At 36.6% G+C, this 23,578-nt stretch overlaps 1 protein-coding gene across 1 annotated transcript; it reads right to left on the bottom strand.

Annotated features, from left to right (window-relative positions):
* Positions 1–3,805: 3,805 nt before the first annotated feature.
* Positions 3,806–16,034, bottom strand: LOC104085790 (eukaryotic translation initiation factor 5B-like). The gene is made up of 11 exons (XM_070187646.1): positions 13,556–16,034; positions 13,360–13,467; positions 13,180–13,283; positions 13,005–13,095; positions 12,810–12,920; positions 12,432–12,497; positions 11,597–11,656; positions 4,753–5,310; positions 4,297–4,413; positions 4,081–4,200; positions 3,806–3,993 (listed from the first exon to the last, which is right to left on the bottom strand). The coding sequence occupies exons 1-11, from the start codon at positions 15,797–15,799 to the stop codon at positions 3,928–3,930; spliced, it is 3,645 nt and encodes a 1,214-aa protein (XP_070043747.1). The 5' UTR covers positions 15,800–16,034; the 3' UTR covers positions 3,806–3,927.
* Between the last annotated feature and the right edge of the window lie 7,544 nt (positions 16,035–23,578).

Below are 23,578 nucleotides of genomic sequence, written 5' to 3'. Positions count from 1 at the left end.
GTAACGACCCAGCTGGTCATTTTGAGAGTAATAGCCCCAATCCCCTATTTACTGCTTCTCCCATATCTATTTCTGCTATTGTGACTTGCCGGGAGGTTTCGTTTTGGTTTTTGAAATGATTTGGGATACTTAGTCCCTAAAACGAGAGCTTAATTCTTAGAATTTTTTACCGTAGTCAGAACTGTGTGAAGACGACTTTGGAATGGAGTTCCGTCGGTTCTATTAGCTCCGTTAGGTGATTTTGGACTTGGGGGCATGTCCGGATTATGTTTTGGAGGTCCGTAGCTCATTTAGGCTTGAATTGGCGAAAGTCGAATTTTTGGAGTTTTGGGTCGGTAGTGGAATTTTTGATATCGGAGTCATTTTCTGATTCCAGAAGTTAGAATAGGTCCGTAATATTGAATATGACTTGTGTGCAAAATTTGGGTTCAATCGGACGTGGTTTGGTTGGTTTCGGCGTCGGTTGTCGAATTTAGAAGTTTCAAGTTCTTTAAGTTAAAATCGGAGGATGATTTATGATTTTAGCGTTAGTTTAGGTGATTTGAAGGCTCGACTTAGTTCATATGGTATATTATGATTGGTTGGTATGTTTGGTCGAGGTCCCGAGGGCCTCGGATGAGTTTCGGGTGCTTAACGGGTGAAAGCTTGGACTGTAGAAGAATTTTGAAGTTGTTGGTTCTGGTGTTTTCGCACCTGCGGTGGGAAGTCCGCAGGTGCGGCCTCGCAGAAGCGAGGCTGGGATCGCAGGTGCGCTTTTAGGTCGGGGATTAAGGAATATATGATGCGACGAGTGGGCCGCAGGAGCGGAGCCGCATCTGCGGAAGGGTAGTCGCAGATGCGAAGATGAGAAGGACCCAAGGTTCCGCAGAAGCGGACGATTGAGCGCAGAAGCGCATCCGCAGGTGCGTACTTAGGCGCGCAGGTGCAGGCTCTGGAGTTTTGTGAAAACTCGCAGGTGCGGCGTCCTAGATGCAGAAGCGGTACCACAGGCGCAGTTCTGGGCGCGCAGAAGCGAGTTCGCTCGGCAGAAAAGAGAGAATTTCGAGGGCTTGAGTCATTTCTCCATTTTTGGACTTGGGAGCTCGGATATTGGCGATACTTTGAGGGATTTTGAGAGAGAGCTTTGGGGTAACGATTCCTAACTCGTTTTTAGTTGTATTTCATTAATCTATAGTTGTTTTCTTCATTTAATTTCGGTTTTGGATTGAAAAGTTGGGAAAATGGGGGAAAAGTTCCCTAAACGAAATTCTGAGTTTTGATTGGGATTTAGACATCGGATTTGGTGAATTTTGGTACGAGTGAACTCGTGAGTGAATGTGTGTTTGTATTTTGTGACTTTTGCCCGATTCTGAGTCGTGGGGCCCACGAGCAATTTTTGAGTTAATTTCGAAATTTTCGTTAAAATGTTGATTTTGTAAATTAGATGAGTCTATTATTGTTGTATTTATGATACGTAATTGCTTTTGGCTAGATTTGGGCCATTCGAAGTCGGATATTCGTGGGAAAGGTATTGTGACCGATTAATTGAGCTTGGTTCGAGGTAAGTAGCTTGCCTAATTTGTGTGGGGGAAATCCCCTTAAGATTTGGAACTATTGTGATATGTGAGCGCCGTGTACATGAGGTGACGAGTACGTACACGGTCTAGTTGTGGTAAAACCCGATTTTCTTACTGAGCAACAACATGTTTTCTTGTTATTTTGAGTTATACCATTTTAATGAGTATTAATCTATTTTCATTCTTAATTGAGTTGTTCCAATATGTGTAGCTATCATGTTTAGTCTAATACAACATGTCTACGTGTCTTAATTATTTATGTGAATTCTGTGCAGCATGCTTAGTGAATTTCCTGCTTCTTCCTTAACTGGTACTTAATCTAAATCGTAACATTTTGTAATGTAGTTGTATGTCTATTGTTTGCGCTACATATTTACTTTGGGACTACGGAACGGTATTCCGGGAGATCCCCCTGAACTGCATATTTACTTTGGGACTACGGAACGGTATTCCGGGAGATTCCCCTGAACTGCATATTTACTTTGGGATTACGGAACGGTATTCCGGGAGATCCCCCTGTACTGCATATTTACTTTGGGACTAAGGAACGGTATTCCGGGAGATCCCCCTTGTCTTGCATATTTACTTTGGGACTACGGAATGGTATTTCGGGAGATCCCCCTGCACATTTACGTTTGGGACTACGAGACGGTATCTCGAGAGATCCCCTGTTATGTTTCTGTGTACTAAGCTGTTAGCTTTTATGATTTCATTGCTGTTAAATTTCAGGCTTTATTTTATTGCGGTATTACACTCTATATTGTTATATTATATATTTACCAGTAGGTCCCTGACCTGTCCTCGTCACTACTCGACCGAGGTTAGGCTTGGCACTTACTGGGTACCGATTGTGGTGTACTCGTGCTACTATCTGCACATATTTTTCGTGTGCAGATCCAGGTGCACCTTATCAGTCGCACTATCAGTGAGCCGGGACAGCTTTGTAGACTTCAAGGTATATCTGTCACGTCCACAGACCTCGGAGTCCCCTTCTACTCTTTCTCATGTCCATTATCTTCTGTATTTTCCTTGTTAGATTCTGATGTATAGAGACACTAGATTTTTCCTTCTGTAGTTTATGATTCACAATGTTCCGGGTTTTGAAATTTGTTGTGTTTATTTTTTTGAATAGTTGGTTAAATTTATATTTTTATTTTATTATTCCGCAAAAATATTAAGCTTACCTAGTTGTAGAGACTAGGTGTCGTTACGACGTCACACGGAGAGGAAATTGGGTCGTGATATATAAAATAAAAGTGTAAGTTTATGAGGATGATTATGAATGTTGATAGTGTATAACTAACTCATTCAAGAAAGAAACTGTCTCATAAAAATTCTCAATCATTAGTCAATAATCCAATTTATAACTTGTTCCCACTTTATAATGTCATAATTTCAATTTCACAAGTTATTATGCTTTCTTTCCGGTTTGAGAAATAACAGATTACCCTTGAAAATTTATATAATATTGAAGGGTAGTATTTAAAATATATCAATATGTAACTAATAATTTACTAATGTCAAATGAATACAAAAACCAAAGTGCAATAAAAAGAAAATACTAAAAAGGGATACTAAAGCAAGCTAGTGAAGGAAAGGAGTACAAATGTAATATAAAAAAAGTATTATAGTGCATATATAAAGTTCAAAGTGAGCTCGGAAGGAATTTATATGATTATTATACACTATTCAAATAAGAACAAAATTTACAGAAGATTAAATTTTAATTAATTCTTGATAAATTTTAATTAATTTCAGAATCCTAAATATAAGGACTTAATTCAAATACAGAGAATTTAATAAACAAAATTTCAGTAAAGCTCAAGATATTATGGAGTAAATATTAAGAAAAACAACATTAAAGAATTATAGTTATTTGAAATAAAAATTTTATGCTCAAAGATTATTTTTTTACGTGTCTTTTTGACAAGTAAGCTAACGTTTAGCCTTAATGTTTTTCTAATTTTTAGTACTACCAATTATACTTGTGTTAGCTACCTCAATTAGGAAAGAATTTATGAAAGGTAAATCTTAAGTGATTTTAATGTCTTAAATATTAAGAATCTATAATAATATTTTAAACAAGGAAAGATTTAATATTCAAAGTTTAGTTGATTTTAATGTTCTAAATATTAGGAAAATAACTTAAATTATAATTTTGTCCAATGTAAAATCTATTTTTAAAGGGTAAAAAAGGCGAACGACATTTCGTTAAGGGCCTTCGTGCTTTTAATATATAGATATAAATAGATAGGTAATTTTTCATCCTCCGATGATAATAATGGTATACTTGGAATAAATACATGTTTATCTTTGAAATCACCGCTCGCAAGTAAAATAGCTACTTGCAAAAAAGCTTTGAGAAGTAGTCTCACTGTATCTTGAATAAGGCCTTCAGTATCAGAACTAGCTTCCAATCTTCAACGGACAAATCATTCTGTAAAGTTGCATCTGAAAGTCAGCCCGAACAAAGGGGAACAACAATCGAGTGTTAATTCACATGAAATAAAGTAATTTTACGTACCCGGAAGTTGGCCTTGAGAATGTCAATAGATCTTCTTGAGATTTTGCTAACAAGCGCATCTTCGATTTCAAAATGCCTGCCAAACATCTTCTGTTGCTCCTCGGTGTTAGACCCAACTATCTGCAATTTAAGGCCAAGTCATGTGCATAAATATTTGATCAATTGCTGCTCACATTCTTTACGCAGATAAATATGAACCAACATGTAGCTTCATACCTTTATAGACACCTTCTGGCCTTTCTTTGCAGAGTCAACAGGCTTATCGTTATTCTTTATGGATGCAATTCGACCAATATCTACGAGACTCTGTCGAATGCATATTGGAGTCCCGACCTATTCACATTAAGTTAACCACAATGAGGACTAGAACATTAAAAAATGTCTACGTTCTAAGAATGAAGATTGATAAGAAAAATATCATAAATGCAGAGAAACCGATATAAATGTACGCATGCAAGATCCCTTTGCCAACCCAATGGAAGTATATCAATTCAGAGAACACATATAAATCGCTTAGTCTTTGTTCAGATTTGCCTACTGATATAACCACATCTCATGGACAAGCTAATATTTTTTTTAAAAATAAGATTTTCAGATTTTTATTATTATTTGTGTGCGGGTTTGATGAACGAGAGTCCTGAACCATATAAAGAAGCAATATTTAATTAATACCTTGGCAATGCCCTGAAGAACTTCAACTCCTAAAACAATTGGATCCTTGTTGTTGAAGACACAATTAGGTATGATCTTGAGCACACAGGGGAATACTACTTCTTCAGCAACTTCCTTCTTTTTCTCTTCCTTGAGGTTGTCAATATAGGACTTAAACTGATCGAATAGGTGATAAATAATATCAGCGGTAAATATTTTGACACCGACTTCATCTGCAAGTTCCCTAGCTTCTTGTATTACTGTCACATCAAAGGCCAAGATTGTTGCATACTCTTTCTTCTTCTCAAGCATGACACTAGCTTTCATGACATCCTTTTTGTGCACGTTGCCTATGCCAATTCCACTGACAGGTATGCTTACTTCAGGGGTTTTCAAGAATTCAAGTAAAGCTTCTAATGATCCGAGCGTAGAAGCTTGAACGTAAACGCCCTCCCCGCATTTACTGATCCTGCTCATCACCGACCTCATATCTTCCATAGCTGCTTCTATGATGTCCTCCACGTCATCATCGGGCCCCACAACATATAAATTAGCGCCAGCAATCGCATGCTCAAGCCCCTGCACAAGAATGAGATCAGTAGGATTTAGCTAGGTTGAGTTTCATAGGTTTCTTCATTATATATTAAGGTATTCGATTTAATATACCGTTCGTTTCATGTGTTCACTTTACCCAACTCCTTTCGTTGCTTATTGTATTGATTGTTGTCACACAGTATTTTCGTATTAATTGAAAACCCAGGAATTATAATATGAATATTCTTCTGCTATTGCAATCGCTATCACCTCCCAAGATTATCCAAGGGGGGAAATGTCATTTTTTTTTCTTTTTAAAAAAGGAAAGAAACTTGGGCTCCAAAATATAACATCATCTATGTGGGACCAGTCCCTAAATAAAATAAACAATTAGAAAAAAGGAAAAAGAAAAGAAAGAGATGTGATTGGTTGAAATAAAGAAGAGTGGGCTGCTAGAAAAGAAACACACGTGATTAGTTGAAATAAAGAAGAGTGAGCTGCTGTAAACTTGGACGGTTGTAACCAATTTGTAATCTTGCAAATTGGCAAGTAGGCAACCGAATAAATTTTTAATTGGTTTTGGTGAGCATTCGTTCAACTATAAATAGGGGAGGATGTTGCCTCATTTAATACACACCAAAATAAAGAGAAGCTAAGCAGAAAGCAAAGCAATGAGAGTAATCCACAGATTGGTGTCTGTGAGATAAATAGTGAGTTATAATATTATTGTAGTGATATGTTTTAAATAAAGAGTATTATTTCTTTCAAAATTGTAGTAGTCTCTTGACACTACTAAGTTGTAACATTATAGTGATAACATTGTCCCGCTCGGGTATTGTATTTACCTCGTTAAAAGAGTTGGTATCGTTGTTACTCTCGTGTGTTATTATTATTTTTCATGGATATTATTTCTGGGCAAAATTATTATTTTTTCCAACAACGTGGTATCAGAGTCATGGCAAATAATGGTACGCTCTCTTTTCAGTACCCCCGTCTCACAAAAGATAATTATGAGAAATTATGAGTAAGCTGCTAGAAAAGAAACAAACGTGATTAGTTGAAATAAAGAAGAGTGAGCTGTTAGAAAAGAAACAGACGTGATTAGTTGAAATAAAGAAGAGTGAGTTGCTGTAAACTTGGATGGTTGTAACCAATTTGCAATCTTGCAAATTGGCAAGTAGGCAACCGAATAGATTTTTAATTGGTTTTGATGAGCATTCGTTCAACTATAAATAAGGGAGGATGTTGCCTCATTTAATACACACCAAAACAAAGAGAAGCTAAGCAGAAAGCAAAGCAGTGAGAGTAATCCACAGATTGGTGTTTGTGAGATAAATAGTGAGTTGCAATATTATTGTAGTGAGATGTTTTAAATAAAGAGTGTTATTTCTTTCAAAATTGTAGTAGTCTCTTGACACTACTAAGTTGTAATATTATAGTGATAACATTGCCCCGCTCGGGTATTGTATTTACCTCGTTAAAAGAGTTGGGGTCGTTGTTACTCTCGTGTGTTATTATTATTTTTCACGGATATTATTTCTGGGCGAAATTATTATTTTTCCCAACAACGTGGTATTAGAGCCATGGCAAATAATGGTATGCTGTCTTTTCAGTACCCCCGTCTCACAAAAGTAATATGAGAAATGATGTCTACGTATGAAAGTCATTCTTTGCTCCCAGGATGTGTGGGAAATCGTAGATAGAGGGTATGCAAAACCCGATAGTGAGGGAGCTCTGCCTCAAAATGAAAAAGATGTCTTGACAAAGACAAGGAAGAAGGATCAACAAGCCCTCATGTTCATCCATCAATGTTTGGATGATGCTATGTTTGAGAAGGTGGTAGATGTTACCACCTCAAAGGAAGCTTGGAAGATTTTACAAAATTCTCTTCAAAGAATTGACAAGGTGAGGAAGGTAAAACTTCAAACTCTAAGGGCTAACTTTGAAGTTTTTAAAATGAAAGAATCCGAATGCATTTCGGATCATTATTCAAAAGTGAAGGCTATTGTAAGTCAATTAAGAAGATATGGGGAGGACATAGAAGATGTCCGTGTGGTAGAAAAGATCCTTCGCACTTTAACACCTCAATTTGATTTTGTGGTGTGTGCGATTAAGGAGTCTAAAGATTTAGACTCTATGCTGGTTGAGAAATTGGAGGACTCTTTATAGACCCACGAAGAAAAGATCAAAAGGAGACAAGAAGTGTCATTGGAGCAACTTCTTAAAACTCAGGCATCCTTCAAGGATTATGGAGGTGAAAAGAGCTATCGAGGGAATGGACGGGGACGGGGCCTTGGCGGTCATGGAAGAGGAAGAAGTAATGGTAACAACTTCAACAATGAAGTTAAAATCCATCAAACATTCAGAGGTCCTGGCCGTGGACAAAGAAGAGGAAGAGGACGTGGCTACTACCAAGAAAATAATGGACAAATGTATGAAAAATCAAAAATTAAGTGTTATAATTTTCATAAAACCATTACTCTTGGGAATGTCGTAGCAATGTTGAAGAAAAAGCGAACCTTGTTGATGACAAGAAATAAGAATATGAGTCAACGTTGTTGACGGCACTTAAGGAAGAAGACAAGGATGGTTGCAGCTCGTAGTATTTGGACAATGGAGCAAGCAATCATTTATGTGGATGCAAAGAGAAGTTTGTGGAGATCAATAACACGGTAAGAGGTAATGCGTCCTTTGGAAAAGCCTCAAAGATTCAAATTGAAGGGATAGGTACGATTCTGATCTCATGTAAAGATGGTAGTCACAAGCTAATTCAAGATGTTTATTATGTGCCAAAATTAAAAAGTAATATTTTGAGTTTGGGCCAACTTCTTGAAAAGGAATATAATATCCACATGAAAAAATACATCTTTGGCTTAGATATTCAGGTGAAATTCTAATTGCTGAAGTTCATATGGCAAAGAATAGATTATTTTCTTTGAATCTTAAAACAATTGATGCAAAATGTTTGAAGGCTAATGAGCAAGATGAATCATGGTATTGGCACATGCAATTTGGGCACTTGAATTTTGAAGCACTCAAATCAATGAGAGAAAAGAACATGGTGCATAGGATACCATCAATCAACCATCCCAATCAATTGTACGAAGCTTGTCTTCTTGGAAAACATGCAAGGAGGAGTTTTCCAAAGGAGGTCATGTCAAGATCAACTAAACCACTTCAGCTTGCTCACACTGATGTGTGTGGACCAATCAATCCACCGTACTTTGGTAAAAGTAAATACTTTCTACTTTTTAGTGATGACTTTAGTAAAAAGACTTAGGTTTATTTCTTAAACCAAAAATCTGAAGCTTTTGCTGTTTTTAAAAATTTTAAAGTACTTGTGAAGAAAGAAAGTGGCTATGAAATAAAAGCTTTAAGGTCCGATAGAGGAGGCGAATTCACTTCAAAAGAATTTAATGACTTCTGTCAGTTTCATAGAATTTGTCGTCTTCTAACGGTACCTTATTCACCCCAACAAAATGGAATTGTAGAGAGAAAGAATCGAACGATTCTTAATATGGCTAGATATATGTTAAAAGCTAAAAGTATGCCCAAGGAATTTTGGCCAGAAGTTGTATCTTGTGCAGTTTATTTGAATAACAAGTCTCCAATAAGGAATGTTAGAGATCAAACTCCTCAAAAAGCATGGAATAGAAGAAATCCAAGTGTCAAGCACTTGATAATCTTTGGGAGCATAGCCTATGCTCATGTGCCACATCAAGGGAGAGCAAAGCTTGACGATCGAAGTGTCAAGCATGTGTTTGTTGGCTATAATACGAGTTCAAAAGGCTACAAGCTATACAACCCAAGTAGCGGCAAGATGGTGGTGAGTCGTGATGTTGAATTTGATGAAGAATTGGCATGGAATTGGGAAGCTCTAGAAGAAACTTCATATGATTTTCTTCCATATTTTGGCGATGAAGAAGAACTAGAGACCATGGAACTTGTGCAGGATACAACTCCACCTCTTTCTCCAACCAATATTGCATCTCATTCTTCTCAAAAAAGTTCAAATTAGCTAACGCACAGGGCAATGAGCATTCAAGAGCTCTATGATGGAGGAGGAGATTGAGTCAATAGAGAAGAACAACACTTGGGAGTTAACAACTCTTCCTAAGGGTCATCGCGCAATTGGAGTAAAATGGGTATACAAGACAAAGAAGAATGCTAATAGAGATGTGGAGAGATACAAGGCACGACTTGTGGCTAAAGGCTACAAGCAAAGTTAAGGCATTGACTATGAAGAAGTCTATACACCTGTTGCCCGCATGGAGACGATTCGTTTGCTGATCTCTTTGGCGGCGCAAATGAAGTGGAAGATCCATCAACTAGACATCAAGTCAGCCTTCTTGAATGGATATCTTGAAGAAGAAGTCTATGTTGAACAACCATTGGGTTTCGTGGTCAAAAACCATGAAGATAAAGTGTTGGGGTTGAAGAAAGCTTTATATGGATTGAAGCAAGCCCCACGAGTATGGAATAGTTGCATCGACAAGTATTTTCAAGACAATGGGTTTACTCGTTATCTCCATGAATATGCTCTTTACCTTAAAGTTCATACTAATGGAGATATCTTGCTTGTTTGTCTTTACGTTGATGGTCTTATTTTCACGGGTAATAACCCAAGTTTGTTTGAAGTTTTTAAGAAAGATATGTCTCGTGAGTTCGAGATGACAGACGTATGGCTCATGTTATACTACCTGGGCCTAGAAGTGAAGCAGATGGAGGATGGAATTTTCATATCTCAAGAAAGCTATACGAAGGAGATCTTGAAGAAGTTCAACATGCTCGATTGCAACCCCGTGAACACACCGATGGAGAATGGGACAAAATTGTCCAAGTTTGATGAAGGAGAAAATGTGGATCCCACATTTTTCAAAAGTCTTGTGGAAAGTTTGAGGTACTTGACTTGTACCAGGCTAGATATACTCTTTGCAGTTGGAGTAGTAAGCCGCTTCATGGAAGCTCCTACCTCCACCCATTTGAAAGTCGCTAGAAGAATTCTTCGTTACCTAAAAGGAACGATTGACTTTGGGCTATTTTATTCTTCTTATAGTGATTTTAACCTTATGGCATTTTGTGATAGTGATTATGCAGGAGATATTGATGATAGGAAAAGCACAACCGGTTTTGTATTTTTTTTAGGTGATTCTGTTATTTCTTGAAGTTCAAAGAAACAATCAATTGTTACTCTCTCGACTTGTGAAGCTGAATATATAGCAGCAACAACTTGTACGTGTCATGCTATTTGGCTGAGAAGATTATTGAAGAAGCTCAATTTGCCACAAATTGAAGCTACAGAGATTTGTATTGACAACAAATCCGCACAGACACTTGCCAAGAATCCGGTATATCATGATCGAAGCAAGCATATAGATACAAGGTATCACTTCAGCAAAGAATGCATTGCCAAGAAGGAAGTCAAGTTCAAATATGTGAAGTCTCATGATCAGGCTGCAGATATCTTCACAAAGCCTCTCAAGTTCGAAGATTTTCAGAGGTTGAGATCAAGACTTGGAATGACCAAGAAAATTCAAAATTAAGGGAGAAATTTATGGGACCAGTCCCTAAATAAAATAAACAATTAGAAAAAAGGAAAAAGAAAAGAAAGAGATGTGATTGGTTGAAATAAAGAAGAGTGGGCTGCTAGAAAAGAAAGAGATGTGATTGGTTGAAATAAAGAAGAGTGGGTTGCTGTAAAGTTGGACGGTTGTAACTAATTTGCAATCTTGCAAATTGGCAAGCACGCAACAGAATAGATTTTTGATTGGTTTTGGTGAGCATTCGTTCAACTATAAATAGGGGAGGATGTTGCGTCATTTAATACATACCAAAACAAAGAGAAGCTAAGCAGAAGCAAAGCAGTGAGAGTAATCCACAGATTGGTGTCTGTGAGATAAATAGTGAGTGACAATATTATTGTAGTGAGGTGTTTTAAATAAAAAGTGTTATTTCTTTCAAAATTGTAGTAGTCTCTTGACACTACTAAGTTGTAATATTATAGTGGTAATATTGCTCCGCTCGGGTATTGTATTTACCTCGTTAAAAGAGTTGGTGTCGTTACTCTCGTGTGTTATTATTATTTTCCGTGGATATTATTTCTGGGCGGGATTATTATTTTTCCCAACAATCTAATCCTAAGCTCGGAAACAACAGCCATTTCAAATTGCAGACATCATTTTTATGCAAAAAGTATCCTTTAACATGCTTTCCTATGCACCAACTTTCTTCCCCTACAACCGTTCCAAGCTATAAATGTGACAAAAATAAACATACCTGAAAACAGAAAGAAACAAAGAACACGCATTTATAAGCAAATGGCGTTAATTACCTGAGCATTAATCTTTATCCCTTGTGCAGCCTTGATTTCTTTATGATGCTCATATGATCCCTGAATAAGAATATTACCAGAAAACAAAATCCTTCATATATACTTCATACGGAAATTAAACATCATGACTTCGTTCTTGAGAGTTTTTTAGTGTGCCATGCACTACAAATTTAAAAGATCTGAAAAATATACATATTAGGACATAAGCAAAGATACACTTTACTCAAAAACCATACAGACTTATATCCAAAGTTTTGAAAGTTTAAATAGAATAAGTGGATACTGGATCGAAGATCTCTAACTTGAGCTAAACCATTTGCAATATAGTTAACATTCTACGTTTCATTTTCCACATTTAGCCGAATCATTATAAGTTTGGCATCAAGAAGATCTTGAGATACCAAGTCCAAATATTACTAGCATGACCTCTAAACCAGTGTACCAAACGAAAAACAAGTCGTGATGGAAATAAATATTGTTTAAACATCTCCCAACAAATTTTCACAAGTAAAGCACAAAAATTGCACCAGCAATACTATTTGTAAGAAACACACAGGGGGGAAAAATTCAATTGCAAGATAAAAGGAAGGCCCCGACTCTTCATAAAAAAATAGGGTCCCAGTTATTCTATTAATTAACCCCCGTACCCCAACTGATCTCCTCCATTTTTTCCCCTCTTTCCTTTGATAGTTCAAAGTTCAAACATGACAAACAGCTTGGTCATATATTGACCGTCAAATGTCAAATTATATAAGGAGTTGAACTGACGTTAAAGCATATCTCGAATAAAAAAGGAACCAATTGAAAATGCATAAAGAACCACGTAGTTTCCTACCTTTACTCGAAGTTCCTTCATTGGGTCAGGTGTCAATAACGCTCTGATTGAGGTGACAATAGGGCCCTACACACAAAAAAGAAACATTCATACAATTACCCGAGGAATCTTAGAACTAACATAGAAATAATATATACTCACTCTCTTAGTTCATATAAACCTAGTTCTAAAAAGAAGGTCTCAATTCTAAATTTGAAATAATTTTGCTTAAATTTATCCTTCTATCTTTAATGAGAAACTTTTATAACCACACAAATACAACCATTTTTTATTTGTTTAGGGCCACAAATTCCAAAAGTCTTATATTTTTTTTTAAACTTCGTGCCCAATCAAAAAAATTCAAGTAAATTGGAGTGGAGGGAGCAGAAGCTTAGTTACCTGCATGCCACAAACTACTATTTGATCTCCTTCATGGAGCACACCATTGACCAATATCACCTCAATGGTTGTTCCATGACCTTCAACGACCTTAAACTCCAAAACAGTACACTGGAAAAATGACAACAGTTAATCATAACATATTCATTGTCACATGCAAGTAAAATGACGATGCATGGTATGTGAAAAACATACTTGGACTTCATTGATGTATGTAAGTCTCTCAACCATAGTCTTTGCTGTCCATTGGACCAGTAATAACAATAAGTCTGGAATCCCTTCACCACTGTCATAAAGCTAATTAGCTAAATTAAACAGTCTCTCATAGGAGTGCAAAGTACATAACCGAGCAAAAGAAAAAAATGCACACCTGATTGCACTAGTTGGTACAATGCTAAAAGTACCTTTTCCCATATCTTTGTTTTTATAGTATAATTCTGTATTTATACCCTGTTCCTTGAACTCGGTAATGACCTGCAACAACCTGGTTAAGATGATGTTGCACATAGAAAGGAAACATTGAATTGAGATGAAAACAGTTATAAGTAACCTGAGTAAGCCTCGCATGAAATTCAAACTGAACATCTTTGGACTGCTGCTTCATCGCCTTCACAATAGGTGCATTGCGGCACGCTTTCCATCCATAAAGCCTATCTACCTGCATTGAGTAATACAAAATAAGAACTACAAAGAAACGGATATAATTATAATTCAAAATAAAACCATCAACCTCTAATAAACCTCACCTTGTTCAAAGCTATAATAAAGTCTGTATTCCTTATCTTTATAAGATTAAGTGACTCGATTGTCTGTGGTTCTAACCCGTGCATAATGTCTACAACCAAAATTGCAATATCACATAAACCTGAGCCTCGAGAACGCAGATTAGTGAAAGATTCATGTCCAGGTGTGTCAATGACCAACAATCCAGGGACCTTCAGATTGGCATCTGCTTTCAGTTCCTTAGTTCTCTCGCGTATATTCTCAGCCGGAAAATAAGTTGCACCTATCTGCTGTGTGATCCCTCCAGCTTCGCCTTCTTGAACATTAGTGCCTCGTATGCAGTCAAGAAGCTTGGTTTTACCAGTATCAACATGGCCCATGATACAGCAAATAGGAGACCGAAGATTGTATTCGCTTTGGCCACCAATTTCTTCAGAAAGCCCAACCTCAGGCTCTCTCTTCTTACTTCCAGCATTCTCAGGGATAGTCGGAACACTTGGAGCAGCTCTTTGAGTAGGAATAATTACAGACTTGGCAGCAGCCGGCAGTGGCGCTGCATCACTAACAGCTGACCTTGTGGCCTTAATCTCTTTCTTAATGATAGGTTGCGGGTCTGAATCTATCTCTTCATCTTCAAAAGCACTCTTTACAGGAATATTAAGATCGGCACCATCCCAACTTTTCGCATCCCATTCCTCATCTTCCTCAACTCCGTTTTCTTCAGCATCAGCTACTTCTGACTTCTCCTCTATACTTACCGAATTCATATCCTCAACCTCCTCAGTTTCCATGGCATCAACGTCAGAGACAATCTCCTGCTGATTTTCTTGTACTTGTGTTCTTTTGAAGGACTCTTCCTTGGCTTTGCCATTAGCCTGAGCTTGTGACTTTGACTTCTTTGTTTGGTAAATGGGCCGTTTGGTTGCCTCTTTTCTACTCTCCTCAGTTGAGAGTGGCGAAGGCCAGCCACTAGCGAGAAATTGCTTTCTCATTGCTTCTAATCTTCGAGCTTCTTCCTTTTGCTTTCCTGTGAGCAATTTCCCTTCCTGTTTTTTTTTCAAGAGCTTTTCCTTCTCCCTCTCCTTTTTCAAGCGCTTCTTCTCCTCTGCAAGTCTTTCTAGTTCTTCCAGTCGAAGTCTTTCTTCCTCTTCCTTCCTTAACCTTTCCTCTTCATCCTTCTTCTTCCTTTCTTCAGCTTCCTTCATTTTTTTAAGTCTCTCTTGCATCTCCTTAACCTGCTTCGACTGCTTTCTATCTGGCAATTTTCCTTTGGTATCATTCTTTGTTTCTTCCTCCATCCCCGAGACAGCTGCTGCAGCTGCCTTTTTCTCTTTTTCCTTCTTCTCCTTCTTTTTCTTCTTCTTCTTCGCAGCAGACTCAACTGCTTCTTTTGACTCAGGCTGTACCTGCATTTTTTCTTCAGAAAGAACGGGAGCAGAGACTGTTGGTCCTTCACCAAGCTCTGCCAGAATTTTATCAATATCATCATCATCTTCTTGAAGAGCACGCACACCCTTTTTTTTCTTGGTTTTATTCTTTGAAGTTTCCGGCACATCTGTTGTCTGCTTTTTGCCTCTATTATCAATAGCTTCTTCACGATTAACCCATACGCTAGCTTGTTGAGCCTGAGTATCAGTCTCATCTTCATTCTTTGAAGTTGACAATCCCTCTACTTTTGTTAGCACTTCACTTTCTGAATCTTCCTTTCTTGTCCACTTTCCATCAACGAAAGAGTACCCCATGCTGGAGAAGACAATATGTGCTATTATTCTATTTTCAAACTCAAGACAGGTTGGACCAAAGTCCTGAAGATCAGCATAGGGTTCAGACACAACCACTTTACCCTCCTCCAAAGAAATTTCGAAATCATGTGGCCAGCCACTAGAGAAAAACTCAAACTTTCCAGAGAACTTAGTACCAAATATCATCTCAAATTCATCATCAAGAACAACTCTTTTTCCTAGAATTAGAGTTTCCAACTCGCCACTGTCTTTTGAGATTCTAAGGTTTGCATAAAAATATTTTACCGCTTCTTCATAGATATCTAGAGGAATTAATTTCTGAAATTTTAAAAAGGAACTTATATCACAGTGCCCATCCGCAACAACCCTGGATTCGAACGACAAATATTTCGCCTTTTCCGCTGCCCCCCAGAAAACCTTCTTGTCCTCAGGTAATTTGATACTATTTGATATTTTTTCCACTTTGATATTTTTGCATGCAGGTTTGAGAGACAGAGGCCCCTTTTCCCCTTTTCGGTCATCCATGGACTTTGTGGCCTCGTTATCAGGTCTACAGTGGTCTGAAACGTCAACGAGGGAGTGAGAATCCGGAACACCTTTCAATCTTTTGCTAACCACCAATAACCTTTGAAGTGTGTGTAGGATTGTATATAGATATTCTAACACGCAGTAACAAAGCGGAACAAAGTAACAATCAAAATTTTTGGTAGCTTCGTTTCAAAAATTTCTTCCAAAGAATCTTGTTCTGAAATTTTTAAGTGATTTTATTCTCAACCAAATTTTCTTAGTCACCCCTTATATAGCATCCTTTTCTTATTTGGTTAAGTAAATAATTTATTTAGGGTAAAAATTTATATCAAAAATAAACTTTATGGAATAATTAAGGAAAACAATTGCAATCCCCATTCTAAATGGGTTGATGCCGTCAACGTCCTTCATGGACTATAGTACGTGACAAGTCCTTTATGGGCTTTGTTTGCTAAATTTTCCTATTAAAGAAATTACAAATCCCATATCAAATGGGAATGCAAATTGCCGTGCTCTTTAGGAATTCAATTCCTAATTTAATTTCACAATTAAATCTTTAATTTATATATATATATATATATATATATATATATATATATATATATATATATATATATATATATTAAAACCAGGAGATATAATTTAATTTTCTATTCCAAATAGAAAACTTCAATGTGTTCACAATATTAATTATATCCTCCATGCTAGCAAAAAATATAACAATATTCCATTTGGACTAATAAATTAATTTATTTGACTAATTAAATTATTTAATTTAATTATCAAATAATAAAGTAATTAATCATTTAGCAAAGATCAGAACACTCATTAGCGTATGACCCCATAGGTTCAATACTAAAACGGTAGTAAATTGATCACATCAATATACTAATCAAGGGTGGTGTCTAGAAAACACTCCTTAATGACCGGATAGAATAAAGTATACAACTTACTTTCAAGAACCAGTAGAATAATACTATAGTAATTCCTTCTGTCCTTATAACTCTAGGCCACCCTAGGATATGGTTCAGCTGTCAAATCCTAATAGGTGACCAACTATGAGTTCATGTCAAATATAATCGATAATTAAATGACCTAAGAAACTCTTTTCTTCTTTTTACTCAATTGCTCTGTCCAAGGTCTTAATTAGGCCGTTTATAATTCATGACAACATGGAGCTTAAACTCATTACCAAGAATCGACAGATTCCATCTTGATCAATCACTAATTCTACAAGTATTTAATCGTACCCAATATCCTTTCAAGTATCGTCCTAGGACCATAGGTGTCTAGTATCAAAGCACAAGTCAATTACTATGATGATCCCATGTCAAAGGAAACTCTTACATCACATTTTTCAAGAGAATATCCTATTGATATTTTATGGTAATTCTAACCATTAGGAATTATCCAATGAGTCGGTTCAATAATCATATCTCTATATATACCATCTATATATGTGATTTCGTTAATGAGATAAACTTATATTTATCTCATAACGACGATCACATAGATATTGATCTAACCGGATTACTAATGTCCAAATTAATAATCCTACGATTAAGAACAAACTTAGATTAAATTGTAAGAGACTTTACTCTCATTATCATGAACTCCATCACGATGATAAGTCTCAAAATTTAATCAAAGACCTTATTAAATTAATCAAGCAATTAATAATAACTATGATAAAAGAATTATATCAAATGCCATATATTTTTATATCAAATAACATTCACAAAGATATGCTCATATCATCAAATATGAGATTGGATCTAGGGCATATCTATTATATCCCTAATAGTGTGAAGGGAAGAGAGAAAGGAAGGGTTTTTGTAAATAAAGAAGCGAGAGGAAAATAATTTAGTGTTTAGGGGTTGTTTTGTAGGGTGTATAAAAATAGTACCTATTGGCTTGAGTAAGTTTTGTTTTGATGATTGACAAAGGAACACATGCATGAACCAAGTTCATACACAGTGTAGGCAGGGCAGATTCAAGCACGAGGCATGCACGTGAAGGGGATAAACATAAGTGGTTATATCTGATATCTCCTAAACGAAAAAGTTGCATACTTAATAAGGAGAACGACTCCTTACTTGAAGAGAACTCTATCCTAAATAAGGGAGGAGTTAGAAGTTGAAGATAACTAGAACTCTTCCACCATGGAAGAGTAAAGCATTAGAACTCATGCATGAACCAGGATGTGTAAAAATAGTACCTGTTGGCTTGAGTAAGTTTTGTTTTAATGATTTACAAAGGAACACATGTATGAACCAGGTTCATACATAGTGTAGGCAGCGCAGATTCAAGCACAAGACATGCACGTGAAGGGGATAAGCATAAGTGGTTATATCTGATATCTCCTAAACAAAAAGGTTGCATAATTGATAAGGAGCAGGATTCCTTACTTGAAGAGATCTCTATCCTAGATAAGGGAGGAGTTAGAAGTTGAAAATAACTAAAATTCTTCCAACATGGAAGAGTAAAACATTATAACTCTACTTATATATATATATATATATATATATATATATATATATATATATATATATATATATATATATATAGTAGAGTTCTCTTTGGCAGGGACACACAAACGCTAAAGTTAAGCAAGAATTGAGAGCAAAATATCAAGGTATTTTGCAAGCAATTCCTGTGTGTTTCAAGTGTGCGAACCTGAAGGTACATGAACCAGATAGAAGAACCAGTTCCAAGTGTCTGTCTTTTATTCTAGTTCAACTGTAGTAGGGCTTTTGATTTGTACCTTTCAGCTTTCTCTAAAAGAATTTATACTAGGTATTTTGAGTTGCAATGTTCAAGTTAGAGTTAATGTCACAACAACCTGAGGCTGGTTGCCACAAAGGGTTAGATGTAATCCTTAGCTTTATAAGAGTTTTGTTAACGTTGTTGTTTGGCTCAGTGATTTAGTGAAGTGTTGAAAGAAATCTTACTGGGAAGTAGGTCGTAGTTTTTTTATCTTTTGAGCCGGGTATTTTTCACGTAAAAATACTTGTGTTCTTTACTTTCTGCATTTATTATTTCGCAATTGTAGTGTAAGGAACTCGTAAAAGAATCAGGTCCTTCTATAATCTGTGTACACAAAAAATTGGATACCGCACAAATCCCCCCCCCCCCCCTATGTGGTATTGAAGTATAAAATATCAATTGGTATCAGAGTGGGTTATCCTGGAAGAGGATAACACCTTAGGAGAAGATTAAGATGTGTGCACCACCTGGAAATTGGGAAGGGCAATCCATTGCTAGGCCACCACTCTATAGTGGCCAATACTACTCTTGGTGGAAGTCAAGAATGAGAGATCACATACAGGGAGATAACTATGAGCTATGAGATATTTTTACTGATGATCCACTAGCTACTTTGAAGAAAAATGCTGAAGGAATAGATGTGCCAAAAACAAGAGCTGATTGCAATGTTGAGGATTTGAAAAAGTGGGAAAAGAATACAAAAGCCAAGAAATGGCTTGTTTGTGGACTTGGTCGAGATGAGTGCAGCAAAATCTAAGGTTATTCCACTGCCAAGCAAATTTGGGACACACTACAAGTGGCCCATGAAGGAACAACTCAGGTGAAGAGATCAAGAGGAACTCTACTTTACTCTCAGTAATAAAACTTTGCTATGAAGGATGGAGAAACCATTTAGGAGATGTACACAAGATACACTATATTGACAAATGAACTAAAATCTCTTGGCAGGATTATCCCTGAAGAAGAAAGGGTTGAGAAGATACTTACTAGGGTCTTGCCAATTACTTGGAAAAGCAAGATCACTGCTATCCAGGAATAAAAAAATATTGCTACACTTCCTTTGGATGAATTGATTGGAAATCTCACTGCTTATGAACTTAGGAGACAAAGCATGAAAATGGATGTACCTAAGATGGAAAGGAGTTTAGCAATCAGAATTACTGAAGATTCTGATCTAGAAGATGATGAAATGACAATGATCACCAAAGACTTCAAGAAGTACCTTAGGAGAGGAAAGAGTTCTTCAAGAAGTGGAAACTACAGCAAGGCAAGAGCTCTGGAGAAGAAAACCAATGATGGTTGCTACAAGTGTGTAAAGACTGATCACATGATCAAGAACTGTCCTTTGTGGGAGATTGAGTGGAAGAAGGAAAGAGCTGAACGAAGGAACAGGAAGAAGGAACAGGTTCATCCCAAGAAAGGAAACAACAAATAATCAACCAAGGTTATAGTTGCTTCTTAGGGAGAAAGCTCAGATAAAAGCTCCGATGATGATGATGATGATGATAGTGATGAACGAGCACTAATGGTTATTGGAAAATCTGATGAAGAAGCCGTGTAAGTGTCTTTCATATCAAAGACAAGATTAAATTTTTATCTAAAGAAAGATTATCTGAATTACTACTAGAGTTGATTGATGAATATGAGGATGTGAATAATAAAAATGAATAACTGTCAAAAGAATGTGTCATTTTAAAAGCTAAATGTAAAAATCTGAAACTTAGGGCTTGTGAAACTGAAAATGAAAATACTATATTAAAGAACCAGGTTTATGCACTTGATACAACTATCCTAGAACTTGGATCTGAAAATCTAAAATTGAAAATAGGAACAGATAAAAAGACAGTTGGTGACACACATCTCACTTTAGAAGAGAATGTAGACAAAATGAAAGATGAGTTGTATAAAAGGGATGAACAGGTAAGAGTCTTAGAGGAGGACCTAAACAAGGTTAAGCACGAGCTAGACAGAACTTGTTAATAGTACAGGTCCTCTGATGTACTTTCATGGCTACAAGAATATCATAGTAGCAACAAAACAAACTTGGCTTTAAGAACTCTGCACCTAAGTGGGATCCTGAAAGCAAGTACCTCACAATCCCTGAGAATAAAATTTGCACACACTGTGGTAATACTGATCACTATAACAGTGATTGCACTGCAAAAGAAAAGGTAGATCAAAAGAACAAAAAAATTATTCTAGGGAAAAATAGGCTGCCAAGTTGGGCTAAAAAGAATTTGATTTATCTGTTTGCCTATAGAAAGGGTCCCAAACTAGGTTGGGTTCCTATGACTAACCCCTGATTTCCTTTTGCAGGTCTAAATGAAGGGGAGCAGCCAAATATGGTACATGGATAGTGGTTGCTCAAAGTACATGACAGGAAGTAAGAACCAGTTCCTTTCACTTGAAGACCTTAAAGGAGATAATATCTCCTTTGAAAATGAGAAGAAAGGTGAGATCATTGGGGTTGAAAAGATAGGTAAGTATGATTCTCACTCTATTGATAATGTCTACTTGATAGATGGACTGAAGTACAGTCTAATAAGTGTATCATAATTGTGTAATAGAGGTAACATGTCAACCTTCACCTCTACAAAATGCTTTGTGATAAATCTTACCACTAACAAGATAATTTCGCAAGGAAAAAGAGTGAATAACATATATGTGGTAGATTTGTCCACACTTTTAGATAAAACTCACTTGCTTAAGTGTGTTGGATAATGATCCCCTCCTTTGGTACAAGAGACTTGGACATGCAAGTCTAAGCCAACTCAACAAACTAGTCTCCAAGGACTTGGTGATAGGGCTGTATAACATTAAATTCAAGGAAGATAAAGTTTGTGAGGCTTGTGCAAGGGGGAAACATGTAAGATCCTCTTTTAAAAGTAAGAAAATGGTAAGTACTACCAGGACGATTGAACTGATCCATATGGATCTGTGTGGACCAATGAGAACAATGAGCATAGGTGGTAAGAGATATGTTATGGTGCTTGTTAATAATTACTCTAGATTTACTTGGACAATATTTTTAACATCTAAAGATGAAGCATTTGACATGTTCACTTCATTTGTTAGAAAAATTTATAAATAACTTAGTAATCAACTTGCGTCAATTAGGTCTGATCATGGTACTGAGTTTGAGAATGCTAAATTTTCTGAATTTTGTGATGATCATGGAATAGATCATAATTTTTATACTCCTAGAACTCCACAACAAAATGGAGTAGTTGAAAGAAAGAATATGACATTGGAGGAAATGGCTAAGACTGTGCTACTTGCTAGTAAATTGCCTCATAGCTTCTGAGCAAAAGTTGTGAATACTGCATGCTACATCATAAATAGGTGTATGACTAGAACTCTTGTTGAGAAGACTCCCTATGAGTTACTTAGAGGGAGAAAGACAAATATATCCCATTTTAGGGCATTTGGATGCAAGTGTTTTGTGCACAATAATGAAAAAGACTCCCTAGGTATGTTTGATCCCAGAAGTGATGAGGGAGTATTCTTGGGATATTCTTCACATAGTAAAGCTTATAAGATTTATAGCAAAAGAACTATATGCGTAGAAGAAAGTGTACATGTATTTTTTATGAAACTAACATTCTTTATGAGAGGCAGGAACCAGATGATGGAGAAATTAGGTAGGTAAGAAACTTAACTAAAGCAACAGTCCTGCATGAAGCTACACCAGAGGAAGGAACAAGTGATGGAACATGTCCTTCCACCTAGGGCAACCTAAGAGAGGGAATTGAATAGAGAGGAACTGATCCTCAAATCTCGAGGGAACCTGTCCATGAACTTGTTCCTCAGGCACAAAACATTGAAGGAACATCTAGAGAAAACCAGCTGGTTGTGATACCTTACAAGTATCAAAGTTCTCATCCCATTAGGAACATAATCACTGATCTAACCTCTAGAATCAAAAATAGATTTCTTTAAGGAACCTCTATGATTTTGATGCCTTTTTATCTCTTATTGAACCTAAAAGTGTTTCTGAGGCTTTGTAGGATGCGGACTATGTGAATGCAATGCAGGATGAACTCAACCAATTTAAGAGAAGTCAAGTTTGGCATCGTGTACCAAGACCCAAGGATGAAACAATGATTGACACTATGATGATGGAACAGTTACAAGGAACAGGCCAGATCGGTTGTTCAAGGATATAGTCAAGAGGAGGGCATAAACTATGATGAGACTTTTGTTCCAGTTGCAAGATTGGAAGCAATTAGACTCCTTATAGCCTTTATTGCTTACATGGAATTCACTCTCCATCAGATGGATGTCAAGAGTGCCTTCCTCAATAGATATCTAAAAGAAAAAGTGTTTGTCAAGCAACCTCTTGGCTTTGAGAGCAAAGAACATCCTGATCATTTGTACAAGCTTGACAAGGCACTTTATAGGCTTAAGCAGGCTCCAAGAGTATGATATGAAAGATTGTCTCAATTTTTGCTTGAGCATGGCTACAAGAGAGGTAAAAATTGACAATATTTTGTTCTTGAAAGAAAAAGGTAAAGATCTCTTGGTAGTTTAGATATATGTTGATGATATAATCTTTGGAGCAACTACAGATAGGTTAAGTAAAGAATTTGCTAAGCTAACGGGGAGTGAATTTGAAATGAGTATGATGGGTGAGCTTAATTTCTTTTTAGGGTTACAAATTAAACAAAATTCAAATGGAACTATGATCCATCAATAAAAGTATGTGAAAGAGTTGCTTAAAAGGTTTAAAATAGAAGATTCCAAAGAAATTGGCACTCCTATAGCAACAGCCATAAAATTGGATTTGGATGAACCTGGTTCATCTGTTGATCAGAAGATGTATAGGGGGTTGATTGGCTCTTTGTTATATCTCACTGCTAGTAGACCTGACATTATTTTCAATGTAGGCCTTTGTGCTAGATTTCAGGCAAATCTAAAGGAGTCTCACTTGACGGCTGTCAAGAGGATCTTGAGATACCTAAAAGGCACCACTGATCTCTGCCTATAGTATCCAAAAAGAAGTAATTTCAA

Source organism: Nicotiana tomentosiformis, chromosome 10, assembly GCF_000390325.3.
Source record: "Nicotiana tomentosiformis chromosome 10, ASM39032v3, whole genome shotgun sequence".
Lineage (NCBI taxonomy): Eukaryota > Viridiplantae > Streptophyta > Magnoliopsida > Solanales > Solanaceae > Nicotiana > Nicotiana tomentosiformis.
Note: the sequence above shows the minus strand (reverse complement) of the source record. Positions and strands in the feature narration are given on the sequence as shown.